The sequence below is a fragment of the Sprattus sprattus genome, assembly GCF_963457725.1.
Source record: "Sprattus sprattus genome assembly, chromosome: 3".
NCBI classification, from domain to species: Eukaryota; Metazoa; Chordata; class Actinopteri; order Clupeiformes; family Clupeidae; genus Sprattus; species Sprattus sprattus.
This window is the reverse complement of record NC_137922.1, coordinates 45,686,847-45,697,579: the sequence shown is the minus strand read 5'-3', so window position 1 is coordinate 45,697,579 and position 10,733 is coordinate 45,686,847. Positions and strand designations below refer to the sequence as shown.

Below are 10,733 nucleotides of genomic sequence, written 5' to 3'. Positions count from 1 at the left end.
TTCTACCAGGAAAAATGTCTCCCCAACGGTCGAAGAGCCGAATTACCCACACACCCTTGCTATTTTTCGATGGCAATATTACTTAATAAAAACGAGACTCGTTTCATTCAGCAAAAGGAAAATGAGGCTAAATTAATTTTTTGCTGTTGTCAAGACTGACTATTGTTAAAATGGTTATTGGGCAAGTGATAGCTCATATTTATGAATAACAGTCACCGTAATTGAGAAATGTTTGCGAATTGATGGGACTGGATCATACACGATTTCCGATGAGTCGAGGGCAGGGGGCCCAGTCAGCTCTTCATTGACTCGCTTCTGCGTCGATATTGAGGACGGGCCCCCTTTCGCCACGGGCCCTAGTGCAGCTGCACTCCCTATAGTACGCCACTGCTGTTCATTTTAATACAGTTAGACGAGTCGACGGATGCCAGTGAAGCTGCATAACTGCTGTTTTTTGTGCAAATGAGTTCCTTTGTTTCAAAGCTCTTTTGGATAATAAATCCCTTTTGCCTTAAAATGCATTGTGCGGTTCTATGTTGTTTTCTGGTGCACAATACAATTTCGATATCTAGAAGTAGATTAGAAGTAGATAGTGCGATATCTAGAAGTAGATTTTCTTGCATTAATGTCTAGGCTCCCACCTGTAGCAGGTGCTGATGTGGCTCTTTGTGACACAAAGGAATCGCTTATTAATAAGAATGGAATATGGATAAGCTTAAATAAGCAGGTTGTCTGTTGGGCACCACCCTGTTATAAATACGAATATGTGGGCCTTGGTGTAGAACAGGTTGAGAACCCCTAACCTAGTGGACACAAGAAGGGAGGCGGGATAAAACAAATCTATTCTGAGGTTAGCAACCCACACATCTGCTGTTTAAACATAGGCTACTCAAACTGTGTAAGAGAAAAAAGAAAAATCAGTTTTAATGTCCGAAAAGTCCGTTATAATGTTTGTCATCTGTGACTGTCTGCTTATCGGTATATTTCCTATCCTAGTCCTACTCCATACGTTTTCGTTTGAAGAAAGTATACAGTACACTGCTCAGGAAGGTAAGATGTCAGTGCACGCCTGCGCAAAACGTCTCACTTTCCTTTGCTGGTGGTGCGCTCCAGCATACTGTTGCAAGAGTGGTGTCAATGTACCATGTCCCAAAAGAAACGATTAGCTTTCTATCTAGGTTGTTAGAGCTGTGCAGGGAAACAATATAATCCAAGCCAAAGCGGCTTTGCGTCAGCGCAGTCCTTTTGACTGAGGACCTGTCCGTATCGATAGCTAGTTAGCTTGCTAACTCGGTTACAACATTGACCCTTAAGTTAAGTAAGGTAAGTTAGCTATAGCTTGCTAGCTTGGCTAATATAGGTTTGAGAAGTAAGTGATACTACTCATCGCAAAGTAGCTGCATCTACAGCAGGAGTTATTGGTTGTTGGTGTATTTATGTATATTAAAATGTTCACCAGTCTAACTGAAAATTAAACATTACCTAGGTAAGCTGAAACTATGAATTTCTTGTTAGCTGACTGGGTACTTAGCCAGTTAAATATACAGACAGCGGTCAATCACTAAGTCAACTTAATATCTGTAGCACTGTCTGACGATGAATACCTCACTGAAAAACAAGTAACAACATTATAGATAATATGTAATCATGTTCTAGTAAGTTTACAACTAACGTTATCATGGCTACTGACCATGGTTTCATTCCAAGAGGTAGCTAGCCAGCTAACGTATCGATATCTGTTTACTTTTAGTCTATTTGGGTGACAAGTGTTAGGCTACTGTTTTAAGGACTCAAACATTTCGTCCCCAATGTCTGTAAATGGAAGTGTTTTTGTACGCTGTGTCCATATGAAAACAATGAAGCGATAGCTTGATGAAAACTATTGAGGTATGCAACTTAAAGTGAGCATTAAAATAACTTGGTTAATGTGCGTGCAATCAGTTTTAACCTGACCAACAAAGCCATGATTACCAGCACGCATTTGAACGTGTCCCAGACATTTTGTTGACATCTTTGGTCTCCGAATGGGTGGGTTGTGACGTTAGTTATCAAATTTCAGCTCTCAATTTCTGAACATGGAAAGACTACATGATTCTCCTTACAGAATAATAAAAAAGATTATTAGGTTGGGATCAGCCCTATGTATGTTCCAACATTTCAAAGGATTTTCTTTTCACTGACAATTGAATTCAGAATTCAGAATTTTTCTGAAAATTGAACCTTATGGTCCCACATTTCCTGTTAAGCCACAGCTGTTTTCAGGACAGAAACGCCTACAAATGCATGCCTAAAGCAAATTATCAATTCCTCCACAATTATACGGTCAATTTGCATGTTGCATGTTTGTCACTCCACAGCAACCCCATGTTGGAGTAGCGGTGTTGAGGTCAAGAGAGTTTGGAAGCTATCTAGCTCCTTCAAATCGCCAGCTACGGAATGATGAACCCTTAACTACCAGGCAGGGGTAGAAATGTGGGAACTGTAGGAACATAGGGCCTAATGTTGTTATGAATATTAGAAATGTGGGAGCACAGAGCTGTGGGAACAAAGGACCTAATTTTGAAAAAGCTATTAGAAATGTGGCAACATAGGGCTGCGGGAACATAGGCACGCTTCCATTAGGTTATAGGTGCGATAGTAATTTCATTGAACGATTTCGGCCTATAAAACATACTGACAAGTGTTGTACACACCGCCTTGGTAGGGGTAATTCATCACTCACCCTTTCTTCGAATTGATCATGGGAGAAGTTGTTTACAATGAACAGTAGAGGGTGCTATTGTCCTTTATTTAGAGCCATAACAAGTACCATGTCAGTTTGTGTCATACTAACAATTGTTTTGAAACACAGTATAAGAATGTAAAGCCATGAAGCATCTGAGGCTTTGTTAAGTTGATTTTGACACACATTAGTCGTCCTATCATTTTAAGGGTGCAATGCTCTACCCCTGCGAGAGGTTGTTGTTATTTGAGCTCAACGGCCAATCAACTACCCACTCCCTGTGTGCTTTTAATTGGCTGGAATAGTTTATGGTTCGGTCTGAACCACAAGCTCCGGGGTAGTCCTAAGTGTACCCTCAAGAGGACAGACACTTCTAGGAACGTGAGGAGGATTGATCAGAATTTGACTAAAAGTTGAATGGATTTTTATCAAAGACTGTGCCTTTAATAAAGAAACTGTAAATCCTTAGTGAAGTCTGTATGTATTCATCTGCTTTGTGCTTGTAGGATGTTTCTTGTGGGGCTGACTGGGGGCATTGCCTCGGGGAAGAGTGCTGTGTCCTGCATCCTCAGAGAGCTTGGCTGCCCCATCATCGATGCTGATGTTGTGGCCAGGCAAGGTACAGAGCTCGCCAACTCAAACTGTTGCTTTTAAGTCTTACTGTTTAATACCATCATAGATGTTGATGTTTTAGCCAGGTGAGGTACGGAACTTGCCTAACAAATCTCTCTTGTTTGTTAGTCTTACTGTTAAATACTAGTGTCTTCATTCTTTATCAGTCACACATTTCAGTCATCGAGTACACACATATTGAAGACCATTCACGGTGTCGTGGCACAATGGTCTGACAATGGCCAAACCCTAAACCCTTGGCTGTCCTGCCCTCACATCTTCTGCTATCTTCTCCCATGTCTCCCTCTGGTGCTCTGTCACCGAGCCCAATGTGCTAGTTAGCTAAACAACACTACACAATTATTGGCAATTGTTGTTTATTTAATGCCCTAGAGGCACGTATCTTTGTGATCCAGTGTACACATTAATTTCTCTCTCTCTCGCTCTCTCTCGCTCGCTCTACTTGTGTTTGTGTCTGTGTCTAAACATGTTAATCTGTGTGTGTGTGTGTTTATACATGTTTCTCTATGCGTGTGTGTGTGTTTGCCAGTGGTGGAGCCCCACAGCAGGGCGTACGTGCTGATAGTGCAGCACTTCGGGGCGTCCGTGCTGCAGGAGAACGGCGAGATCGACAGGAAGAAGCTGGGTCAGCTCATCTTCGCCAGCGAGGACAAGCGCCGCCTGCTCAACTCCATCACCCACCCGGAGATCCACAAGGCCATGCTCAAGCAGATCCTCCTCTACTTCCTCAAAGGTCAGGCCCTTATGGGGGGCTCCTCTGGGAGAAACACACTAAATGACCACTCATGTGTGCTCAGTGTCATCCATGTTAGTCAGTCCAGGGCAAGATGTGACTGCAGCTCTTCATGACACGTGTGCTCATCATCTAGTGTGTCTATCAGTGTTTTTCCGTTCAATTTCTTCACTTGAGAGGAAGAACTTGGCGTGAAAATTAGATTTCGACTGACTTTCCCCTGACTTTTCCCCTTGAATCCAGTTCATGGAGTCAAACATGTCCATATACTTATGTTATGAAGAGGGGATTTTTCATCCAAAAAATAGATTTCATTACTGTATAGAATCTGTGTGTGAACTGTGTTTGTCTTGTGTGTGGTGTGTCTGTTCTGGCTGCAGGTTATCGCTATGTAGTTCTAGACGTACCGCTGCTCTTCGAGACAAGAAAACTCACCCGTTTCCTCAACCACACAGTAGTGGTCTACTGGTGAGTCTGTCTTACTCACACACACACGCACACACACAGGTTTTTTCACCAGGCATTTTCAAACTAAGCCAGCAACATCCTAAGTTGGTTGCTGTGAACTTGAGGAGGTGTATCTATGGTTTTTATAACCACCTGCCATGGAATGTTGAGGTATTGATTGAAAGGAGCAGAGAGGATTTTAACTGTTTCTTTTTTGTTTGTTTGGCTCTACCACTGAGCCAAATTATCTCGGTCTGCCTTATTTTTTTCTCTGTCTTGGTCTTATTGTCCCTCGTTTTGGCTTTCTCCGTCTCTCCATTTGTGCTCCTAATGTTCTCTCTCTCATCTCAGTGTTTCTCTCTGACTTTCACAAACACGATGTCCTTCTACCAACTTCAATTCCTCTGTCTCTCTCTCCCCATATTCCCTCTCTCCTCCTCTCTCTCGGCCCACTGTCCCCCCCCCAAACACCCTCCCTCCCCGCGCAGTGACCCGGCCACGCAGCTCTCCCGGCTGATGCAGCGTGACGGGCTGACCCAGGAGGAGGCGGAGCAGCGCGTGGCCACGCAGATGCCCCTGAAGGAGAAGCGGGGCCTGGCCAGCCACGTCATCGAGAACTCTGGCGGCCGCGAGGACACCCACAGGCAGGTCCTGCGACTCCACACCACGCTTGAGGACTCCATGGAGTTCCTGCTGGTCCGTGCCATCGCCGTGGCAGCCGCCGCCGGCCTCAGTGGACTCCTCCTCTATACAATAAAGCTGCTGGTCTCCTAGCAACCGGGACCAGGGGAAGGGGTGGGAGTTCTATCAGGGACTGGGGGGTTCCAGGGCGGAATTACAGGTTCCCATGGCGATGAGTGAGGTGTGATGGGCGCTGATTACCTTGAAGATTTTCTATTTTTCAACTCCTTAACTTTCACTCGCTTTTTAAAACATAGATTTTACGGAATCCTAACACTGTAATTGAATGAAGTCACACAGCTTGATGTATTGGACAATCTGTTATCTTAACAGTAATCTTTAGTGCACCACTTTCCATGTGTGTGTGGTCACAGGTTTTTATTTTTTATAGTTATTTTTTTTTTCTTTATGTTTTTTAAATACACCACTAAAACACTGTGACTGGTTGGTGCTGCACACTAACATACTAACTGGGAGGTAGCAGCATTGTAAATATATTGGTAGATTTATTTCCTTCTTCAATAAAGTGAACATGGATAGCAGCCATGATGCACTCAGTAGAACTGCTGCTACCTTACAGTTTGTGAGAAGGATCAATGTATAATATCACATGTCTTTACCTGTTTGAAATAAATGGGATTTAGAAACTACAATCACAGTGGTTTTAAAAGTGTTTGTCTTTGTTTTAAAACATTTCCTATTTAACCTTTTTTTCTTGTTACTTGCAGTACCGCGTAAAAAATGTAATCTAGGTACTATGTAAGATTGTTAACACTGTAAGTGGACTGGTGTACATTGTGTGTGAGTGTGAGGTGCGTGTGCGTGTGCATGTCTTGTGTACCTGTCTAAGGGAAATGCAGTCTCAGTGGATGTGTGAATAGTGGTTTGTGTGTTTGTGTACACTTTGCTTACGGGTATGAGGCCAAACGTCTGCCCTCTCTCTTGCCAGAAGAGCTCTGTCTGCTCTTTAACCTTCCCTCTGACTGCCCCCCCCCCCCCCCCCGTCCTCTCCTCCTCCTGCGCATTTGTTGGGTGTCTGTCTCGCACGCTCTTTTTCTCCTCCACTCCTGCCCCTGCTCATCTGTATACTGCATCTTTCTACTCTTCCTCACCTTTCATCTGTTCACCTTCTGGCTGTTGCCTTTTTAGTCTTCTCTCAATACAGGTGTTTTTCTCTCTCTCCATCTTTCCATCTCTCTCTCCTTATATATCTCTCTCCCTCTCTCGCTCATTTCTTTCTTTCATTCTCTCTGCCCCTCTTGCTCTTCTTCACAGTCTCTCCTTTCAGCCTTGTTTAAATTTCCTTTGCCATCTCATCATCGTTAGCTCCCTTTGTTTGCTTTCTTCCACCTCTTTCGTTTCTGTTCTCTTCCCTAACCTTCCTATCTCTTCTCTTCTTGCGTCTGTACACTCTCCCCCTACTCCTCCTCCTCCTCCACTCCTCCCCTCCCCTCGTGTGTTGATGTAAGCTCCCAGCCTGTCCTGCAGTGTTGTTCCTTGTGTTCTTAAGCTACTGGTCAAGCCTCTCTTTTCATCAGCAGAACTCAGATTGATTCAGAGTGACGAGAGCCCACGGGTAGATGGTGCTGGCCATCCGCTGTGTGTGTGTGTGTGTGTGTGTGTGTGTGTGTGTGTCGTCTGTTGAGACTCTGTGTGTGTGTGTGTGTGTGGCATCTGTTGAGACCCTGTGTGTCTGTGTGTCATCTGTTGAGACCCTGTTTGTGTGTCTTTTGAGACCCTGTGTGTTTTTGTCTGTCTTTGAGACTTTCTGTCTGTGTATGTGTGTGCTGCAGTCTGTTCTACCCACAACCCAGCCTAGCAGGCAAAAACTCAGAGAAGTGTCTGTGTGTGCGTGTGAACATATGTTAATCTACAAGTGTGTGTGTATGTGTGCGTTTGAATCTTGTGACTTCCTCACACCCTTGGTATTTAAAGGACACTTCCACACCCCAAGTGCTATCTTGGAACAGAGGACGAGGCTTTTTCACTCCCTCACCCCCCACCCCCTTCTAAACTGCTGGTCAGTCTCTCACTTGCATAAAAACTTCCCCTTCCATACAGCTTTGAACAACATTTAAATTGTTAGGGGAAAAGGTCACACCAGCAAAGCATACAAAGGCTTTTACTGCAAAATCCCTTGTGTAACACTTCATAGCCTGAATGTGTTATGCAATGGACACATGGCGTATGAAGCCTAATTTTTGTGATGAGCTGTGGATTTATTTATTACTGTACAAATGTATTCTTATATTCTAATGTGTGTACTGTTACTGAGTCTTGTTTGAAAGTCAACAATGCGTTCAGAGGGTGAGACACAAACATGCATATCTGATCTGCCCTTTGAGTCTCAGCCAAGTGAGCAGTCCAAATATCTGGGCAAGGATGTGTTTGGGGAAGTCATGCACAAGAGATCAAAATAAGCAAGACGGACACACACACACACACACACACAAACCCACGCACACACTCACACTCGTATGCAGGTCAGCGACCAGCCCAAGTATCTGTACAAGGATTTGTTTCGGGAAGTCATGCACAAGAGATCAAAATGAGCAAGACCAACGACCCCACCCCCACCCCGCATACACACACACACACATATGCGTCAACTCTGTCCTGGCATGCGTCTCACCCAGTGGCACCATGCCCGCACCATGGCTGTCCTGGCACCCACGTGCCCACCGCTGCGTTGTGTGGTTGGCACCCGCTAGTCCGATGCCGGGTGAGAGTGGGCATGCAAATCACATCTGACGGCTCCCGGTTCCTTGCCACCCATTGTAAGGTCACCCTCACCGGGAATTCGGAATTCTGAAGAATTATATTAAAGTGTTCCTTCATAAAGTCAGGCTGAAGGATCTTTAAGGACAGCCAGTGGTAGAGATAAATGTCATGTATATATGGTCTCTGATGCTAATTAGCAGTGCCACAATGCACAGTTGATGTTAATTAGCAGCGTTACCATTGTTATAAGCCACACTAGGGAGAGCCATAGATCACCCCTTCTAACATATATGAGATTATTATACACATTTAATAAGAATTGGTATGCAAAGGTTTTACAATATACACTGTTAACAGCTGCCATGCCATGACATCAATAGCCATTCTTGCACATGTGTAGTTGTGTAGTTTGTCGTCCCCCCCCCCCCCCTTCTCAACGTGACTCACTGGAGAGGAAATGGCCCTCGTGGAGTAGACTACCCCTTACCACAATGGTCGGGTCTGGGCTTCCACATACAGTGGTTGGCTCCAAGGGGAGAGTCCCCCTTTTAAATAAATAAGAAAATATTTTGTATATGAAAAACCACCACCTCCTGCACCCTTCTTCCTGACTGCACCACCAACTCCAGTCGCCCACATCCCAAAACGTGGAGTGGCCGCCTCGGTCCCTCACAGGCCCATTAAAAATGTAAGGGATAATGCATGACACATATGGTGTATATAAGGGATAACGCATGACACATATGGTGTATATAAGGGATAACGCATGACACATGTTTTATGTAAGGGACATAAGTAAGGGATAACTAGTACTTAACTCCAACTTACAGTAGTTACATTCCTGCACCTTTTTTTATTTCTTATGTTAAATAGTATTTATTGTCACCCAAGATCTCTTGCTCGTAGCTTGATTGTTCTCTCCTTTGTACGTCGCTATGAATAAAGGCGTTTGCTAAATGACTAAAAGTAAATGTATAATGCATGTAAAGAAATATAGGAACTCCAAACATTGGGGAGGCCAATTCCCCAAAAAATGGAACATTCTGAAGCATTTGGAGGAGCCGTATAATAGGCTAATAAACGTTCTCCTTCTTACCTGCCAACTCCCAACCCCAGGGGTTATAATTCCAAGTATCTGCAGCGCCATGCAGAGAGTAATTTTGTAGCATTCATTCTCCGCATGACTCAAGCCCTTTATCCTCCTTAAGGAGCCGATGAGCGGAAGATGATGTTAAGTGATACATTAGGACAGCGTGAGGCCGTGGAAGACAGCGAAGGAGATAAGAAAGCCCTCGCCAGTCTCTCCAGGGGGCGTCTGAAGCTTTGCGCGGGCCCTGTTTTTGGTCCCGAGGTGTGTTTGACATTTAGGGATTATCTCGTCGCCTTGATCTGCTTTTAGTGTCCACTGCTTTTAGTGCTTCTTAACAAACTGTGGAAGGTCTACTTTGTTTTTGTTGTGTGTTTGTGTGTGTGAAAGAGAGATATTCGTGTGTGTGTGTGTGTGTGTTTGTGTAAGATACAGAGACATTGTGTGTGTGACAGAGAAAGTGAGAAAGAGAGGCCGGCGGTATGAAATGATTGTGATTTTCTTTCTTTAAGGACACATTACAAGGATGGTGTGACTTTTGGAAAGATTATCCATGACCAGAAGCTTGATTTTCTCAGTATGCAAACACAGTGAAGGCCTAATTACTACGTCATTGCTGGAAGTGACTGAAGCTACATAAATGACATGGTCAGCAGGTAGTCAACGTCTTAACCCACAGTTCCATACTGCTGATAAAACTCCATTAAAGGTAGAGTCCTTGATCCTATAATAATTTATATACCATATAATCCATAGGTTAATACTTTTTGTCAAATACCTTTGGCCCCAATCGAGGACTAAGCCTTTAACTTTTTCTTCTAAATTTAGGCTATACCTTTCATTTTATCACAAGCTAAACACGACTTCCCGATCTTAGCCAGCAAACCTTCAGCCCCTTATGATGAAGATGGTCTCCTGTTTGCCCCTAATGGATTGTGGATGGAGAGATGCTGAGGACAGATAAAGAGGTGGATAAACAACAATCCCTTCATCCCGGCAGGAGGCTCGAGGGTTCTGGATCTGGCCATGAATGATAAGGGTTTGTTTGTGGTGTCAGTTTTATGTCAGATAACACACGCTCATGTGCAAATTATATTATTCCACACATGCAGATATTAACTGCAACTCGTACAACATAGGTTCTTGCGTACAATTTCCACAGCCGACAGTAGTACAGGCACCTGCGTGTGAGACACAAAACATAGGGAGAGGCAAAGAATACCACCGACACAAATTAATCAGCAAGCGCACAAAGAGAGTTTCCGCAGGAGGGCACACACGCTTTCAAAGTTTTACTGTGCTATTGAAATTTTATTTTGCTCGTGAGAATAGAGTGTGGGAGGGACTGTTGCCATTTTGTCTATGGCAGAATACCATTTTTGCAAGTTCTGAATTCTGTTGAATAAAATGCATGTGTATGTTGTCTCCCTGACAACCCAGACCCATTATATCCCTAAAATATGCCTGTTGCTATTCCAGATAGCATTACCTTTTGTCTGGATGATCCACACGAAAGCCTATAGATCCGTCTGCAGCCCACATATGGTTTTTGACTCTGGGCCTGATCGGCACCAGATAGAGGATTCATCTCAAACATTCCAACTGCTAACAGTGCAGTGTCTGTTTGCCTGTTTATAGATTGGGCCCACATTCGTTTCCTACCACTTTCTGATAGTGCCAGAAATAATCGGAATGTTGTTAAAGGCAGA

The 10,733-nt window shown here is 44.0% G+C and overlaps 1 protein-coding gene across 2 annotated transcripts; it reads left to right on the top strand.

Annotated features, from left to right (window-relative positions):
- The first annotated feature begins 959 nt into the window (after positions 1 to 959).
- Positions 960 to 5,861, top strand: dcakd (dephospho-CoA kinase domain containing). 2 transcript variants are annotated; one of them, XM_080833925.1, is made up of 5 exons: positions 960 to 1,050; positions 3,229 to 3,341; positions 3,885 to 4,088; positions 4,469 to 4,556; positions 5,024 to 5,861. In XM_080833925.1, exons 2-5 carry the CDS (start codon positions 3,230 to 3,232, stop codon positions 5,307 to 5,309), a joined length of 690 nt encoding a protein of 229 aa, XP_080690051.1. In that variant the 5' UTR covers positions 960 to 1,050; position 3,229; the 3' UTR covers positions 5,310 to 5,861. The 2 variants fall into 2 exon arrangements, with proteins under 2 accessions (XP_080690051.1, XP_080690050.1); XM_080833924.1 differs by lacking the exon at positions 960 to 1,050 and adding an exon at positions 1,116 to 1,323.
- Positions 5,862 to 10,733: the final 4,872 nt, after the last annotated feature.